Here is a 20,392-nt window from a genome sequence, read left to right as displayed (position 1 = left end):
GGACGAGAAATACAAGCTCTAAATTCTACGATAAATTTATTTTATAATTAATTATTCTCTTTGCTCTTCTGGATTTTTTCTTTCCTCATTGTTCATGAAATAAAGAAAATGTACCGTTGTCATGTTTTTATAGTTTTCAGTATTTAAAAAAATCACTAACTGAACGACTAGGTGTGGTAAACTTTCTTCTTATGATAACTTTTAACAACAGTAATAAACGATTATTAGCAAATTTATGTCATCTATGTCCTGTTAAAGTTTTCTTAATGTGTTTTAATGAAATGAGCTGGCGCATACCCTTATTAGAATAAACTTACAGAAAATACAACGCATTTGCAGGTGTGTTTGTTCAAAATATCTGTATCTGTGCTCAAGGAGGACTATTTTGTATAGATACAGTGTGATTCGTAAGTATGCTTTTCAAATTGATTGGATTTGCACAAAACCTTATACAGATTTTTTCTAAACGTCCGGATACACTGATATTGTTAGTTTTATGAATGTTGGTTATTGCCAATTGGTTTCCATTAAGCTTTGGTCATGAATTTATAATTTTTCCTCTAAATAGTAGTATTAAAGTAATTTAAACAGATCTTATTTTTTTGTACATCTTATTTTTTACCTATACTACTTAGTTTTTCACATATGTACTATAACTGTTTTTTTCTTTTAATTGTGAGTGTTGTGGCGTCAACAAATCTGTAATGTTTTGTATATTTTAACTGACCATTTTAGTTTTAAAATGACTTATTATAATATTTTGTAGTATTGAAACTAGAAAATTACCCAAAATCTTTTTGTAAACAAACCTGGTACGTGGTACTTATTCGGTTGTTTCATGTATTCTAAACCAGATATTTTATTCTATCTAAGCCATCCATGTACGTATGAAATAATTAATTATGGGTATCGAATTGTACATGCAAACTATACCTATAGATGCTAGTTTGACGTTGTATGTATTCACCAAGAAGATAATTTCAGTTTGAACTCACAAGAATCTTCTATTTTCATCATATACTTGAATTTGAAGGTATTAAGATATTGGAGAAGGTGCTTAGTTAACCATTTGTTAATCCATATAATAGGGGGTTTCTACCTCATCTGATTAATTATCCAGATATTTAAAGGAAAACAAAAGCATTCATGACCAAAGTAAATTCAGAGGCAATTGCACCTAATTAACATACATAAATGTTTAGCTTACTCTAATACAACAATAAAAAACAAATAATGTGGATTAGATTTTTATTTTGTCTTATAAATAATACAATATTAGAAGGAAATGATCTCAAAACAAAATTCCAGCATGTATACGTGACAGGAAAATTAAAGATTGAATATAGGAAACCCGTAAAACACATATAAGATGTATAACTTTCACGCTCTTGGTAAAGTGTTTAGGCAACCGAAACGACACCTGTGGTATGTTGAGTTGCATAACTTAGAATCGCCAATGTAGCGTCAGTTTGAAAACCAATCAAGATAGCCAGCTCCGAGCTGAACATAGGATACACTAGTGCTGAATGTTCTAGAGTTCTTTTTAAAATTGTAGAATCCATTACAAGAAATAGTTCATACTTGAATAAGAAAATCACAGAAAAAAACACTTTCGTTTTTTCCCCAAAAGTAGTCTTTTAATGGGAAAAATCTCCATCCCAAAAAAGTCCTTTTTTTAACCAATTGAAAACTAAAGATCTGGTAATAGTACATTTATGTTTCGTGGACGAAGAGAAAAAAAGAAAACAACTGAAATGTAAAGTGGATTATTAACTTAAAGTTTGTTTTATATATATATATATATCGTAGATCTTTGCATTCGTTATTTAGTTATAACTTCCAAACCCTTAATCTACTTCTAGTTAAGAGATTCAGAAGAAGATGACAGCTCGATTACCGAAAATTCGGTAGCAATTGGATGATGAAAAAAGTAGAATATTGGTTAAAAAAAAAAAACTACTAATTCTGTAAGAATGTATCTTTTACTCAATATTACAAGAGTTAACGTGATTGCTGACGATCAGGAAAATCAAGAAATTTGGTTATAAAATATTCAGTAGAAGTTTACAAAATAAATTAAAAAAAGTTCTTAAAATCGATAATGAGTCAGGACGATTTTAATCGATAATGTCCAATATATAATCTTTTGTATATATTGGACAAGGAGGCTATAAGGAAAATATTTATGAAAATTTCTAAACAGTTTCTTCCAATACGCTAATGGAAATAAATAATAATTAAATGCTTGGTACAAAACTTGGAGGAAAATTTTGTAGATTAGATTTTCGACAAAAGAATATTAACTATGTTTCTTCCAAATTAGAATAATACAAATCCTTAATCAGTGATAGGTTTTTGGAAGACTCAAAAAAATGAGGAAATGGTATCAATTTCTTCTTTTTTCTTCTTCTATATTATTACTATATATTTTAATATTATTATTATTATTATTATTATTATTATCTCAACCATAGGTTGATGGGCAATATTAATAATATTTAATACTTTTTCCGCCTTTCACAGAGCAGTTTGACAGATTGATACGTCTTCTTCTTTCATCGCATCAAAGTGTTCCTTTCTTGGTCTTCCTTTTCCCGGTCTTCCTTCAGTTTTTCCCTCCAACAATATGTTCATCTATTCTGAGTGTCAAATAAGGAGACCAATTATGTTGTTTCTTTTTTTCTTTATTCTTGCATGATTTCTCGTTCTTCGTTAGCTTTCTTTGCCACATCTTCATTTTCCCCCCTCTGCCATCCACGAAATGACCAGCAATCTTCGCCAGCACCTCATTTCGAACGCTTCAATTTCCGTCTTTTTATATTCATTTTGCATTTTTATTTCAGAAGTTCATTCAGATTACGGAGTTCTTCATGCAGATTCTCTTCGTTTTCCGCTACTAGTGTTATGTCTCTCGCAAACCTAAAAATCTGGTCGTTAATTTGTATGGCTTTTTCGTTGATACTCAAGAATTCTTTCACAGCTTCTTTTGTACAGAGTGTTTCAAAATAATACAGAGAACATGTGAGAGGTGATTCCTGACACCAAGATAAGATTTAAAAAATGTAGACCAACCTGGGTGCACAAATGTCTCCTCTCGGAGTTATAGGATGCTGAAAACATGAAAAAATGAAGTTTAAAGATCTATGCTCCAAAACTATGATACGTACCGTAGTCGAGTCAAGACTAAACTTAGGAACTATTATGTGCGGTATCCAAAAATACATGTTTCAGAATCCTAAGGTACTCATGCAACAATTTTTATAGACGCAGCTTGGCACGGGCGTATAATATGAAGCACTCACCAACTATCTCTATAAAAATTGTTGCGGAAGTGCCGCAGGATTATGAAACATGGGTGTTTGGATAGTGCACATACTAGTTCCTAAATAAAGTATTGACCCAACTAGGGTAGATCCCATAGTATTTAAATTATGAAGCTATGGATGTTTAAACTTCATTTTTTCATGTTTTCGGCAGAATGTAACTCCGAAAAGAATCATTTGTGCACCCAAGTTGTTCTATACTTTTCGCCTTATCTTGGTGTCAGGAATTACCTCCCAAACGTTGTCGGTGTTGTTTTGAAACACCCTCTATAGATATTGAATAGTAGTGGAGACAGTCCATATCTTTGCCGTACTCCTTTGCTTATCCTCGTTTTTTTCTGTTCTCCTCTTATGAGAGCTCTTTGGTCCTTGTACAGTTGATATATTATTCCTCTGTCCTTATAGTCCACCTTCAAATTCTTCAGTATCTTCAACCTGTTAACCAATCCTCATTATCAAATGCTTTCTCAATATCTATGGTTCTTGTACAGTTGATATATTATTCCTCTGTCCTTATAGTACACCTTCAAATTCTTCAGTGCCCTAAACCTGTTAACCAATCCTCATTATCAAATGCTTTCTCAATATCTATGGAAACAATAATCACCTACTTATTTATCCAGAAGAGTTGCTCGATAATCAGACGTATGTTCAGTATTGCTTCTCTTGTTTCTCTTTTCCTTCAAAACTTAAACTGATCCTCCGATAGTCTTTCTTCTGTTTTTTCTCCAATCTTTGTGCGACAATTCTACGCAATATCTTTGACACGTGTGGCAGCAAGTGTTCGATGTTCTTCACATTTTTTTTTTTTTTTTTTTGCCCAATTCTTCTTTGATATAGAGATCATGACACTTTTCTCGAAGTCTCTTCCACTTTTTCAGGCCAATACATTCCGTTAATAAAATGAAATAACCTTTTCTTTCTCTTCCAATAACCTTTTTGAGTACTTCCGACAGCATTTCGTCCACTACTGGAGCTTACTCATTTTTCATTTTTTGCAGTGCGTTGTCGACTTCACATTTTAAAATTAATGGGCCTAATTCATCATCGTCTAGTTTCTCATTTCTCTCCGTCGCTATTTCGTTCAGTCTGTTCTCTCTATATAACTCTTCCATATATCCCTTCCATCTTCGTGTTATCTGGTCTTCTTCTATTAATGTTCTCTCGTCTTTTCCAATATAGTGTCTGATCGTTTGTTCTTCTCGTTGAATTGTTTCCTTGCCTCTCTGTACGCCATTTCAGTATTACCCTTTACCATGCTTTTCTCAACATCTTTACCCAGTTTGTTTATCCAGCTTTCACTTGCTTTCTTTACTTCCCTGTTAATACTATTTCTCCACTTCTTATATTCCTTTCCGTTCCTTATGATTTTGTACTATCTTCTCTTCACCATCAGTTTCTAGTATTTCGTCGGTTGTTCAAGGTTTATACTATACTTTAGGTTCTTTTCCTATATTTTCGTCAACTGCTTTTTTGATTCCTTTCCTCATTTCTTCCCATTTTGATTCGGTGTCATGTCTAAAATGTTTGTTGCATTTTTGTTCGTTGCTTCTTGAAATTCTTCTTTGTCCGTTGCTTCTTGCTAATGTTTCTTCTTAATTTGTTTACGTTCCATCTTCTACGTGACCTTGATATTCATTTCTTCTTTAAACCCAGGCCACTCTCCATTAACACTAAATTATGGTACGAATCTACTTCTGCTCCAGGGAAGCTCTTGCTGTACTTCACGTGATTTATGAATGCTTGTCAGATCAATATGTAGTCTATTTGGTATATCCTGGTTTGAACCATGCATATTTTCTTCTATATTGTTGCTTGAAGAGTGTGTTTGTTACGGTAAGGTTATGGCTTTTGCAGGATTCTATTAACTGTGTGCTTCTAGCACTTTTTTTCCTAATCCAAATTTTCCTACAATGTGTTCTTTCCCTTTTACCGACTACCGCATTCCAGTTTTCCATGATGATCAGGTTGTCCTTGTCTCGGAACTTCAGTATTACTTCTTTTAGTTGCTTGTATGTTTCTTCTACTTTATTGTCTGCGTAGGTTATTGAGGGCATTTATAGTTGTATTATGGTCATGTTTCTTGGTTCTGTTCTTATCTTTACCAGTCATTGTTTAGTTAAATTTCCAACTTCGTATTACTTCGTGTCCCATTTGCTTGTTCATGAGAAAGCCAACTCCTGCCGTTCCGCTTATAGCTTCTGAATAGATCAATTTGAAGTCTCCAATCTACAGATCCCACCATCAGGCCACCAAACTTCGCTTATGCCTAGTATATGTATCTTCATTCCTTGCATTTATTTCTTCAGGTTCTCTAGTTTTCCGCATTGCAGCATCGATCGCTCATTTTAAGTTCCTATCCCACAGAGGTTTCCTTTGATGACGACCGAGGAGGCCCTTCTTGCTATTCATCCCCTGCTGGGGACGACCCTCTGTGTAACAGTAGTATCGCATTCCCTAGACAAATATCCCTTAATATTCATTTACATATTTTTTCTTTGGAATTGTGAAGGTGTTGGGTTCCAGTTTCCTTACACCTCGCAGTGCAGTAGCCATAGATTAGGGTCGGGTAATATCGGACACTTAAGAGTGTTTCACAATATATTTCATAGGCTTTGGAGTAGAAACTGAAAACAAGTAGTTGAATATCAAGTGCAAACTTTATTCTAGCAACACATGCAATTTCCATATGGAAAACGTTCATTTGTACAGCCAAGTAAGGAAAACGAAAATAGGCAAAATTGAAGTATTTCTAAACTTTTGTCGTGCAGTATCGGGCAGTATACTTACTACGGTTAAGATCGTAAAACATAGAGCTATGCGTTTCTGAGTCATTGATTCACAGTTGTCGCATACGTAAAACTCTGGACAACGCTCTAGATTTGTACAGTTTTCAAGAGCACATCCACTGCAACGATAACATTGTATCCATTCTTCTTGAAATGACTCCCCACAAATTATACAACGCGTATCTTCGTCGTCTTGAACTAGTCCCTGTGGTTCTTCCTGGGATCCGTTTCGGTTAGTTCGTTGCTTATTTACATTGACTTGTTTATCTAAAATAGACTTGGATCTGCCGTTTTCCATGTTTCGAGTCTTTGTAGTTGCAAGACGGACGTTGACGTTTATAATGTCTAGATGTCAATATCTTACTCTGCACAACACATCTCTTTCATCGCTTCATCGAGTTCTTGGATGGTGTTGGAAAGGAAAATACTTTGGTTATGATGTGTTTGTACAACGCAGGTGACCACAGCGGCTTTCTTATTTGCTTCCTCCCATTTTCCCCTCATACCCCCTTTTTTCACTTTCCTTCTTTTGACATTTCTCGTGCCTGTAAGAGGTACTTCTATTATAACGACAACACAATCTGGGGAATGAAGAACAGCTTATTTTTTATGTATTTAATGACTTTCCTTTTGTCCGATACTACACGCCAATAAAGTGTTCGATACTATCCGTTTTACACGTTTGCAGTTATTCATGAATTGTGTTGAAAATATTAGTTTTGAACAAAAAGTTAATATATGAACTTACTCCCACATAATGTGCGGGGGCCGCGGTGGCTCAGTGGTAGAGCGTTCACCTCTGGTGCTTGGGGTCCCGGGTTCGATCCCAGCCCCCGCCAAGTGAACTTTGTGGTGGACAAACACCGTATGCGTGGGTTTTCTCGGGGTTCTTCCGTTTCCTCCCACTTTCTTCATTCCACCATTTCATTCATTACTCATCATCACCGTCTTCTTTAGCCTAACCGGCATAACCGTGGGACGTAAAACTCAAAGATTTCATTTCATTTTTTCCCACATAATGTGCGTTTTATGTAATGTGTACAATACTCTCTCTGCTCTTACCTGTTTTACACTCATGTTTCCGATAATTTCTTGAATACACACAAAGAGCGTTCAGTAAATGCAGTCACGCTCGCTTCTATTTACTTGCTTTACACGCCTCAAACAAACAACTGCCAGACTTCGACAAACGTAATAGGTGTTCACTTCTTGCCTGCCAGCAGGCTCTAATTATATTAATTTCAGAATAATCTGTTCTGTCCGATACTATCCGACCCTACTCTACAGGACTTTCTGCCCCTGCCTGCCTCTTTCCAGCCATGAACCCTGCCGATGTTAATCATACTTGATCTCAAGGTGGTAATGGTAGACTTGCTGCCCTCTATCATAATATCTCTCTTAATCTTACTCCTACTCTGAAGACTTATCCGACTTGGGAGATCCTTATCCGGAAATAACTCTCAGGATCGTTACAGCACGCAAGCTCCTTTACCGCTGTAACATGGAGATACTACCGGCGAATAATTATTATCCAGCTTAAGAAAATTATGTTCAAATATGAACTTTGAAATTTTAGATGTTGTACCATAAATAAATTATACTTCTTCACGAAAGCAATTTTAGTTAATTCTGTTATTTGCTAACCCAATGGAAAGTAATAACAAACTCGTAAAACAGTGACGTTGTATAGATGCTTTCCTTATGAAATATTTATTATAGAAAATGAATAGATATTTCACTAAAACCCAGAAGGAATATCATTGAAAAATCTTATTATATTATATTATTATGTGTCTTTATTTTATTTCAGTTCTTCCGATTCACAGCATCAATATTATAGCAAATGAAGTGAATGAGTCTTCTAATCAGTTGTGGTCCGAAATACAGCAAGAATCAGATTTAATAAGGAAGACAGTAAAACATTCTGGTACATGTAGTTCTTTTTTCTTTTTCTTTCCTTTCGACTACTGACGATGTCCTTCCTTCAGGTGTGGATCAAACAATCTCAGTCACCCTTATCACTGGCTGATTTAAGCCTTTTTGCATTTATCTTCGATGTCTGTATAATGACCAGTGTATATTTTCCCCTTTTTTTAAAAGTAAAACTATTATGACTTACTTTGTATTAGAATATGAGTATCTGAATATGATTATATTTCATTAGTTTTCACCGGTACAGTTAAAAATACAATATATGTAGTTATGGTATTTATATTTATATGTAGCACTGTTGCAGTTTTATAAAGTTAAATTATTATCTTGCATTTAATATATTAGATGTTTGATGAGTATCCAATTTCGTGTCCAAATATATTTTTGACATTGGTTGAAATAGTATTCATACGTTTATACATATATGTTGTAGGAACGAGTAATCTTTAACCATATACCGCTAAGCAACATTAACATGTATAAGAAAAATAAGAAAGTCTAAGAATATCTACAAACAGAATAAGAAAATGTCGGTGCATTTTTACAGCAAGCTGTTAACTGTTAACGTGGAGAGAGTAGTTGTTGGAGCTTTAAAGATTCATTTTAACGCCAAAATATTCGTTTATTTGAATTTGCTAATTGACTGATTAATATTTAGCATTTCTTCCCAGTACTGAGGCTATATGAAATGATAGCAATTGCTTAAAGTGGGATCGAAATCAGTACTCAGATCTGTATCAGAAGCAAGCACACGAGAAGAAATTGAATCTGAATCCCATGAATTATCTCCTTGGTCACAATAGGGTACATGTTATTTGGAGTTTACATACCGTAAGACGGTGTTACTTTGCACCAGAATTAAGAATTTTAAAGGAAATCGCATGTAACTTACAAATGTAATTATTTAGAACGCTGTATTTTAAACATATAATAGCTAGATATATAAGGAAAACATTTATGCAAATGCATTAGTAAACATTCAGTATGACCATAGTTATTGAAATATAAACTTCGGTGCAAAGTAATCCCATAGGTGGGGATACTTTGCACAACATACAAAAAATGTATGTTAAACATACGAACATAATATTTCTGTGCAATGTTTTCTCTTCAGTATTTATACATTTCACTTCCTACACAAAACTGTATATAGTCGATAAATATTAATATTAGAATGATAGCACTAGTAACAGTACTTAGTATGAATTATCAATATTTGTAAAGAAAATTACGTATTTTCTGGCACCGGCACAGGAACCATATTCTAATAGTTTAGCATATGCCCCACAAAAGTGCCAACTCAGGAATTAAAAAAAAAAAATCCCCTTGAACTGGTTTGTCTTGGTTGCTCTTTATAGCCAAGAATATCATCCCAAACATAATCAGTGTAATAACTACGGGGTTCGGAACTTTCAGGCTGAATCCCATCCAAATTGCATGATTTCTTTTTTTCTTTTTAAATCTAATGTTAGTCATTCCTATGCTTATAAGCTTCAAGTCCTCCAAAAGTCTAGCGTTTTCTTAAAAAAAAAAAAAAAAAAAAAAAAAAAACTAAGCTTTTCCGAATGAAGCCCGTCTTAAACTAATTTTCTGGATCCGCCACTGCTCATAATTTCTTTTCCAACATGAAATCCATTCAGGCATCTACCTAAATAGGAAATTTACCTAAAATTAGAAGGCAGAAGGTACCAGCAGTAAACACTTCCTATCTAATTGATTACTTTGGACCGGTGCAAAGTAACCCCGACTATAGGCCGAAACCGCCTTCTCCCAGTTTTACTTTTTTATGACTTTCACACTTCAATTTCAACTATTGTTTCTAAGTCCCATTATACACAGAAGTATTCTACGAAACTGACTTAACTTTGACGGAAATTCTTGTAGGTGATATCTTTCAAATTTTATCGGCCTTTACACTGACTGCTTTTCACACCTCTACAACAACAAACCCTCCCAGTAATTAGAACTGAAGTTAACCACCAATAATATAGCCAAAATACAGTTAGATGTTCTATCTTACGGTGGCAGTTGAAACTTCCTCTTTACAGTTCATGGTTTTACTGACAGAGGACTGTGTAATTCTTTTCATATTTTGTGCAAAGTAATCCCTGATGTGCAATGTAACCCCGTCTTACGGTACCTTTTTAGTAACGATGTTATACAATAAGTGAACTTGAAATTTAAGGTTGAATGGGAACCACGGGAAATTTTGTGATTGGAATCAAAGGCGAGAACGTAACAATTTAACCATGAGAGAGGTTAAGAGTGAGAAATCAATACACTTCATTTCACGCTCAGATCGATTTTTTAGACCATTATTATCTTCGTCTGTATTTCATCAATAATGGCAAGGCATTTGTTTCTGAATTCGTTCCTTTTTTGCTAAAATATCATTTCGTTCATCAGAATTATGAGATAGTTAATGAAATTATTTAATGAAGATATGGCGAACTTCAATCTAGAAATTCAGAAATAGTGATGACAATCAATCTACTAATCACACATCAATTCAATAACTAGATTACTTACTTAGTGAGAGAAATTGACGCATTTTTAATATTTAAGGGAAAAAAACATAACTCTGAATCCGCTTACTTGGTAATCTCGTACCTTTCCCATCAAAGAGGATAAAAGAATTTGTTGAAACGGTACAGGAATACCAACTGAGACGCATGCAGAGATTTTTCTTCTTTTTCTAAATAAATAACGATACATTTGACTACGTGGAGGCTTTGCATAATATGTAGTCCCCATAGTCATTCTAATCCCCGTAAGACCTTAAGTATTAATGTCCCGTCGGTGGCTATCAAAATTAACATGATAGCTGAAAAATAAAAGAAGACATAGCAAGTTTCTACTGACAAATAAGATTCATGCATACATTGTAAACTTCAATTGAAAACCAAGTGTATAGTAGAAAACTAACTCTATGGTCTATAGAACCCTGGGGTTCGATGCCGCGTTCACAGAAGCAGTCCTTAGCCAACTGGATCCAGTTTCAACTTTTATTAAATTTCTGCGAGATCCATCTTAATATTGTCCTCCCATCTGCGACTGGGTTTTCCTAATGGTCGTTTTTCCGATTGGATTTTCAGTTAAAACTTTGAAAGCGTTCCTATTTTCTTCCATTCTAGCTACATAACCTGCCCACTTAAGCCTCCTAGACTTGATCCTAACAATATTTGGTAAATGCTATAAATTATGCAGTTCTTCATTATGAAATTTCCGCAATTCCCCATTCCCGTTCCTCTTGGGTCCGAATATTAGTCTCAGGATTTTATTCTCAAATACTTTGTCTGCGTACTTCCCTCAGAATAAACGAACATGTTTCGCAACCATATACCACAACGTATATATATTTTATATATATTTTAAGCTTCAAATTCCTCGACCGAATCGCAACCACAAAAGATTTTAAACTGAATAATAACACAAATTCCCTGCTTTCAGTTGACATTTAATTTCTTCGTGAATATAGTTTGGTCTGTTAATATTGATCCTAGATATCTGAAAGTATCCATTTTGTCGAACGTATTATGTAATATTCTGACGCATCCATAATTTGCAGTATTACGATCCCAGCGAATTTCCATGTATTTAGTTTTCTCTGTACTTGCTTCTAAATTCATGGCGCTGCAAGCATTTAATAATGTTCTCATATCCAGTGGCGTATACTGGTTGGCTTGGGCTAACACTAACCTTTATAACATATTATTATTATTATTATTATTATTATTATTATTATTATTATTATTATTATTATTATTATTATTATTATTATTATGAGCTCACCTTCTTTGGAGTAATTAGTAATTGCTAGGGGGCCTAGTTCACCTTTAGTTACACCTATGCTCTTCCTATTGATGTAGTCGCTAGCATACGCGCCTTTGATGGACGTGGTTCAGTGTCCAAATTCCTTTTGGAAGAATATATATATATATATATATATATATATATATATATATATATATATATATATATATGTGTGTGTGTGTGTGTGTGTGTGTGTGTGTGTGTGTGTGTGTTTAACTTTTCTGACCTTTTGGAAGATGCTGTGAGAAAACAGCTAAGCCTGACAGTGTTTCAAAGAAAATGTAACATTATTATTATTATTATTATTATTATTATTATTATTATTATTATTATTATTATTATTATTATTATTATTATTATTATTATTATTATTATTATTATTTTGAGTTCAGTTTCCACGTTATTATACAGTCTTCAAAATAAGAAAAACTTACAACACATTTTCCTTTTATCAAATAAATTATAATTTTCTCTTCACTAGCACGACATATTATCTTATTAGTATTACGGAAAAACGATCGTACATCTCTACCTTCATTTGTTGCATGAAGTATCCCTACATTTTGCATTCGATAGGTAGTAACCCTACTAACCAAAGTAAATGGAACCAATCGGAGTAATAAAGAACGCTGAAATAGGCTATTAGCAACGAAGGAGCCTCAGTCTATAAGAGCCTTCGCAGCGAAACGCAAATAATGAAACAAGTATTTATAACATATATGCCATAACTATCGTAAAATACTGTAATAGCAAAATTTTTGTTGTGTTGACGCAAACTGATATGGAACGAGATTCAAGATGTCGGACACAATTCCCAGAGACCCCCAAAATGTACCGTCATTACTCGTATAAGTCCCCTTTACTGTTCGCTCATGCCCAAGAAACCGATTTCTCTAGAGGAAACTAGTGTTACCTAGCAGTCCATTCGTATGCTGTGAAGGGAGATGGAGCGAAGAGGGATGCGCTGATACGATTCTTGCTGTAGTAGCTAGAGAGTGGTTTCCTCCTGCATTGTCATATCGAAGACCTCTTAAGTAGCGAGACAGACTGCGCATTTCTAAATGCATACAGTTCTTAGAAACTTGTATCATTGAAAGAAGATACTAAAGTATCAAATTATCAATATAATTTAATTTATATTATAATAACTTTATATTCTGTACGCACAAAATACGCCACTGTTCATATCATCCCAATCACTTACATTATTAACTTACGCCAAGCCTGATGAATACCAGATTCAGCCCTGGTTGCTATCTTTGATTTTCCTTATAGCGTATTCCAGAACAAAGTTGAATAATAATGGTGACAACATATCTCCTTCTTTCAGACTACCTAGGTATTCTCGGTGTGATCAATTTTCCTACTCGAACTTTTCTTTGGGATTCATTTAAACATATCTTAATTAATCTACCTTCCAGTAGAAATCTTTCTTTCGGTATACCAAATTCTGTAAGAATGTTGTACAATGTTTACCTCCTAACCGAATCGTAGACCTTTCTAAAATCAATAAAATAATTGATGTGCCGGGGTATTGTATTCCCATTTCTGTTCAAGTATTTGTCGAATGGTAAATATCTGGTCGATAGTTGATCAATTTCGCCTAAATCTGCACCGGTAATCTCCAATAATTTCATCTGCGTATGGGGTCAATCTTGCTAATAGAATGTTTGATAGGATTTTATAGGATGTTGACAGAAGAGAAATGTCTCGCTAATTATTACAATCAGTTTTGTTGTTTTTCTTGTGGATTGAAACAATGATTGATTGTCTCCAATCTTGTGGCAACTCTTGTTTCAGATAAGGGGAATGAGCTTGTGTATCTTGTTCAACAATTTACCCCCATCCAGCTAAAATTAACTCAGCCGGAATTTCATCTACACCCGGAGATTTTTGTTTCTTTAATTTCTTTATAATTATTTCTACTTCTGTTTGGTTAGGCTCCGAAATATATGGTTCTGCTGTGTGTATTTCACCTTTTCGATGAACATTAGTTTTCGGCTGCCCGTTAAGTAAATTGTCAAAGAAATCTTTCTATCTATTCAAAATGCTATTCGTATCAGTAAGAATGGTTTCGTCGGCTTTCTTTAATACATAAACGCGAGGTCGATAGCCTTTCTTAAATTCGTTGATATATTACATATGGGCCTGAATGTTTTGGTTTCTACTATTATCTTCAAGATGAATAATTTTAGCTTTCATAAAATCGCATTTCTTCTAAAAGCTTTAGAAGTTTTCCGCCTGATGTCAGCAAACTTTTACATGGTTATATTGTTCAAATTTTGTAGCCAAAGCAGTTTTGCTTGATTTCTCTTCTCTACTAGTTTGTTTAGTACATTTCTGGTCGAACCATGGTTTGTTACTGTGTATTTCCGTGTGCTCCAATTTTTTCTTTTACTGAAGTTTTAATGAATTCAATCAGAGTATCTTCAACAGTAGTGCGCTCCAAACCTTTTAAAACTGAGAATATATTCGATACTTCAATCTGGTATTACCCTCTCACCTGGCTCTCCTCTAATTTCTTTAAATAAATCTCTCCATTTTTTGATGTTGAATATTTTGTTATTTACCTATAATCTCTCTCTTGTTATCGCTGATACCAGGTAGTGACCAGTGTCACAGTCAGCTCCTCTGAAAGATCGAACATAAATTTTGCTAGACTGCCCTTTTATATCTATTAAAACATGATCAATTTGATCTGAAAAAAATCTTAAATCTGGAAAATAAAACTGTAATTACGTGTTGTGCTTACCTTTCTACATATTTTCTTTATTTTGTGGGACGATTATTTCGACGCCTATTTAACTACTGGAGCCAATGTCACGTCCTTTTCCCCTGTAGTCAAAGAATCAAGTTTTATCTACCTTTTGGATTGTTTTATTTTTATATTTTGAGATTTTTTTCAGTTTTTACTTACACTACTGTATATTCACGCACTAGCTTGTTAGTAAGTTACATACATTACTAAATTCGATCAAAATCTTGAAATAAAATGAAATAGTCTAATTCCGTGAGAAAAACTGTGTATAGTCCAGTTTCTTGCACATTATCGAAATAAAAGGTTAATAAGCAAAAATGATTACTTTAACGTTTATGTTGTGCTTGTTTGCAGGTCTTAATGCAGTGAGTATGGCTCTGAGTAATACTGAATTTGCACTTCGCAGATTGGGCAACAAATTTTCTAATTTGAAGGCAACTATTGAAGCAGACAACAACATATCTAAATCCGAAAACGTAAACATTTTAGAACATCTCAGTAACCTTCAAGTGATGACAAATCTTACAATCTCAAGGATAAATGTTTGTATTTGCTTTTGTTTTCAATTTTTCAGTTAATTTCAATCGTTAGTTATAATTAATGAATTCTTAATATATAAGTATTGTATTTGTTTAGTTTGTTTGTTTGGAATATAACGTCTCTTTTGAGCATCAAGTCTATATGAAATGTGGATTACAATTTAATGCAAAATTTCATGCATCAAAACCAAGAATACTAATTAGTAATTAGATAACTCGTATGTATTGTATTTCAAAGACTAGTTACTTTCATAGTTGCCAGTTTCTTTCTTGAAAACAATAATAATGCCGCATATATAGATGTATGAACTCTAGTTAACGTATCCGTATCAAGATGCATGATTTAGAGATGCAATTAATTATAGTCAAATTATATTATATTACAGTAATCTAGAGTTAGTAAATTATTCTGCTACCTAATCATGTAATAAACGTAATCGAATCAGTTTATATATAATTCCTAAACAACGAATTTTGCCTTTAATGCTTATTCTATTCCCGCCTGTAAATTGTGCGTTTTCGTTTCCAAAATCCCGTTTTGAGAGATTTAAATAACATTTACGATTGTGTTTAAAAATACCTATTTCGATAGTTGGTGCCTATTTTTAAAATACGTGCGCAAGCTCCTCTTTTCCATTTTCTAGAGGAAAATATAAAATCTGCCTATTTCCTGGTAATTTCTTTAATAAGTAGTCATGCAACAGTCAGAAAATATGTAGCCATGATTAAAAAAGTGCATCTTCCGAAGTTTCTGAAACTGATTGAAATTTATCTATGGAGCTCCGGCAAATTGCAAACTATCGGAACTATTTTCTGGGGATTTAAATTGCACAAGCAAGTTTAGAAGGAGGAATTCTAATTCAATTGTCACTGACATTTTTAAAAGTACATTGCGTGAACCCTGCAAGAATTTCATCTGTCCAATAGGAGATCGAATCCTATAGCTGTTGTTGCTGTTTTGTTGTTGTTGTTGTTTTTTTTTTGTTTTTGTTTTTTGTTTTTTGGTTTTTTAGACCAGAGTTCCTTTATTAGCTCCCGCTCTTTCCTAAAGAGCTCCCAATCATAATCCTCATCCTTGATGAATGTGCTGAGCCAATACCATTCGTAATTTCTCTAAACAGCAACCAATTATATTCACTAATTAACGCTTTTGCCACACGATTTCTGTATTCACGGGCAACTCTTCAGCAAGAATTAGTAGCGTAGCATTTAAGTCTTCTGTGATGAATGTCCTCACTTTCTCCACAAATTCCTGAGTTTTCACTGTCTTTGCTGCACCCCGATGTTCGTCGTCTTCAATTGATTCCCAGCCCTCCCTGAAACGCCTATGCCACGCAAATACCGGTTCACGCGCACAAGATAAACAAGTTGTCCCATATAGTTGTTGGAACATTTTGATAAGTTCCTGTAGCAGTCTTACCCAGACGCGCACAAAACTTGATATTCGCTCTTTGTTCCATGTTGAACTCACGACCCAGCTTAGCAACACCTGTCTACACTTACCACGCCAAACATGTAACTCTCAGTCTAGATCAATGCACTTGGTATCAGTTACTCATGAAACATCATTCCTCTTTTGTTTGCACCACACCTCAGTTACACAGCTGCACCATATGTTGAAAAAAATCAGTTTCGATTTCAAATTGCCACACAACCCACAAAGTAACATTTAGTGTATACAAAATGTTTGTTCAGTATAATTATTTTCTTCTATCCTCGTTTTTTTTTATTTTTTTTTTAAGAATGCTTTTCTTCTTTGTTACTTAGAGACATTCCTATTTAATGCTTTTCAACAAAAAATAACTATATAAACTATCAGAAACTATCAAAAGCTGTAAAACTCTAGAAATTTGACAAGTAGACAACAATAAAAATATTTCAAGTATATGTATATAGTTCGTATAATTATTGCTTATTGTGAAATTTGTTATAATGTTATTACATTATACATATGTATATACAGGAACCGAATCGGATGAAAATCTCTCAAATTCTTTGCTCAACGGCAATAAAATTCCTTTTTGATTCAAAGAAGCATATGTCAATTCTTGAACAGTTTTCTAATCATTTATCGGAGGAACTAGAACCAATTGTAAAAAATATGTCTAATACATCAATAAAAATTCAGGTATGGTTCATTGTAATATTAGAAGATAGTTTTAAAAAAGTATTTTTCATAATAAATATATATTAGTCTGATTTCTTATTTTTAATTTCATACAATAATTGTATATTATTGTTGTTATTACATTAACATTGAAATGATATCAAAATTACTTGAGTTCAGTGTAAACAAAATAAAAAATGAACATCTGCATGAACTCTCTGAGCTTAAAAATGAAATTATAAATTTAAAGAAAGAAAACTTTGTTAAGAGATTTGTTAATTGGTGAACAAGTGCATACCCAAATAAACTTTCAACAAACCCAAGACTCGGAACTAAATTTTATACTCATTTCTAATATCAATAACCAAGATCATTTCCCAAATTTAACTGGTAATAGTGAAACTGAAAAAGACGAAACACTGCCCTCTAAATTAACATCTTCATTTTGGTCCCATGCAATATCCAGAAATAACAAGCTATTTCAAGTTCGGAAAATTAATAATTTCCGGAACTCAAGTACTCAAAGAGAACCAAGGAAACTCGATGTTGCCTGTAGCTCAGATAATTCAAATCCGGTGTCTAAATAAAAAAAAGCACTGCTTGTGACGAGATTCAACCCGTTAGTTACTAATTAGTGAAGAAGTTGAAGAAATTGTTAAGGAACTTATTGTAGGTGAAGTGGAGCACCAGGGTAAAGATTAATTCTTATTCTTCATTCCATGTAGGGGTGAACGGATCAGATCTCTCGCGAATTAACGATCGTAAAGTGTGGCCCAGAGGTATTCTTATTGGACCTTTGGTGAATTGCGAAATCATGGTGAAGTTATTAATAATCGTAATTCTTTTATTAGGCATAATGAATCTCAACCTTAAAATTTTGTGTCAATTCGTAGAATAAGAATTAAGAGTAGTTATTTCTATTCAGTTTCTGGCTGCGAACATGATATAATGGCGGCAACAGAAACCTGATTGTCCGACATTCATAAAATCTATGATTATTTTCTAGATACATATATCTGTTTTTGATCCGACAGATTGTATGACGAAGAGTCATATCAAAGAGGTGGTGGAATTCTGATAGCAACAAGAAAAGCCTTTATGCTGATTCGCAGGCCTGATCTTGGACTTACAATGAATGTGTGTGAATTGAATTAAAATGTAATTCAGTGAAGAATTTTTTGGTATTGTCTGTTTATTTTCACCCAATCTTTCCCACTGTGATCTTTGAAAATTACCTGTATCACATTTCCAGCAGGTTGAATCTTCAGGAGAATGATATACTGATATTTAGAGACTTAAATTCTAAAATTGATTGGGTAAATAATGAACAATTTCCAGGAATACATTATACTCAAAACTAAAGTTTCAGTTATAATTTTTTTTTTTTTTTTTTTTGATAACTCTAACTTGTATATTGAACCTTCTGCTCCACTCTTGATCTTGTTATCACCAACGCTACCTCAGTGTCAAGAAAGACTCATCACTATATAGTGCATCCTGATTCTATTCATCACCCGATTGAAACTACTGTGTTTTTACCTAAGGGTTGCAAAGTGAATATGTTTCCCGAACAGTTTCAATTTGCTTAAGGTGATTATTATACATTACATCAACAACTAATTAATACTGACTTGCGTAATAATTTTCTTAAAACACATATGACTGAAGCGGTTTTGCATCTTTAAAATGTAATTGCATCAGTATCTGCTATGGTAAATAGTATTCGGAAATCGATTTAAACAACATCAAAATATCCTTATTGGTATTCAAAAAATCTATTTCCTTATTAAAAGCTAAGAATTTAGTTCATGAAAGGTACAAAATTACATCTAATTATGAAGACCACTCGTTATTTGTCAATTACCGTAAAGCCTGTAAGATTTAACTAAAAGACAACAAATCTATTTATCACAGCAAAATAGAAAATCAGTTAAATAGTAATCCTGAGAAATTTTCGAGATATATATATTGAAGGGTAATAACAACGTTTCACCTGGAATTGTTAAAAATAATTCCTTGATTACTGATTGTAGGTTGTTGGCAAACTTATTTGTTGAGTACTTAACATCAATTTATCAGACATTTCCAACTACTAATAACACGAATAATTATTTGTCATTATCGGAAACCTTCTGTGAGAGGACGTGACCTCTAATTACATTTAAAAATGTAAGGGATGCTATTAAATCTTTGAAGATCAAATCTGCATCTGGTATAAATAGAATACCTGCTTTGGTTATAAAAGGAGTGGCCGAATTAATTTCGCCAGTGTTAGCATCCTTGTTTAGTTGGAGCTTAAATGAAAATATTTGTCCTAAAGCTTGGAATTAAGTAGCCATAACACTCATACCCAAAACTAATGGTGAAAATATCAGTGAAGGGAGGCTTATTTCTACAATGAATGTTATCCCTAAAACTTTTGAAAAAATAATGTACAACTACTTACATAGTACTGTCTGTGATCAGTTGGATGCTAATCAACACGGGTTTATAAAGGGTAAATCAGTTATTACAAACTTGGCAAGTTTTATGCAAAGTCCAGTTTCTGTTGTTCAGTCTGGTGGCCAAATTGATGTTACTCTCTTTGATTTTGATGAAAGCGGTTGATAAACCGCCTCATCACTTATTAATAAGTAAGATGTACATTGCCAATTGAACATTGTAAATTGTCAAATCATACAATAAAATAGCTAGATTCATATTTAAGTAACAGGAAATTTAGAGTTAGGTATAATGGTTACACTTCTCTGTTTCTAACATTATATCCGGAGTACCTTAGGGTTCTAACCTAGATCCCTTGCTGTTTTTACTTTATATAAATGATTTACTTAATAAACTAACCTTAAATATTTGATATATGTTGATGACATTAATGCTTTCATGAAATTTGATCTTTAATAATGAATAACTTGCTTCAACTGTTCAAGATCAAGTTATGTTGCAAGAAAAAACATTGACATATTAGCTAAATAGTCAGAAAATAATTTCCTATCTTTGAATATTGTCAAAACACAAGAAATAACTTTTTCCAGGAAAACTAATCTTTTGTTTTATAAATATATAATAAGTAATCAGGAAATTGAATTTGGAACTTACGTTAAAGTTCTAGGAATAATATTAGATACCAAATT

General features: G+C 33.3%; 1 protein-coding gene across 3 annotated transcripts in view; it reads left to right on the top strand.

Annotated features, from left to right (window-relative positions):
* Window positions 1-20,392, top strand: part of LOC145688281 (uncharacterized) — a 92,431-nt gene that overhangs the window by 22,351 nt on the left and 49,688 nt on the right. For all 3 annotated transcript variants that reach the window (XM_081762284.1, XM_081762293.1, XM_081762279.1), the window contains 3 exons: window positions 7,923-8,039; window positions 14,970-15,157; window positions 17,118-17,282. In XM_081762284.1, coding sequence (XP_081618410.1) covers window positions 7,923-8,039; window positions 14,970-15,157; window positions 17,118-17,282 — 470 coding nt within the window. The remainder of the gene's footprint in view (window positions 1-7,922; window positions 8,040-14,969; window positions 15,158-17,117; window positions 17,283-20,392) is intronic.

This window comes from Thermobia domestica, chromosome 1 (genome assembly GCF_964235325.1).
Source record: "Thermobia domestica chromosome 1, izTheDome1.hap1.1, whole genome shotgun sequence".
In the NCBI taxonomy this organism is placed as follows: Eukaryota; Metazoa; Arthropoda; class Insecta; order Zygentoma; family Lepismatidae; genus Thermobia; species Thermobia domestica.
Note: the sequence above shows the minus strand (reverse complement) of the source record. Positions and strands in the feature narration are given on the sequence as shown.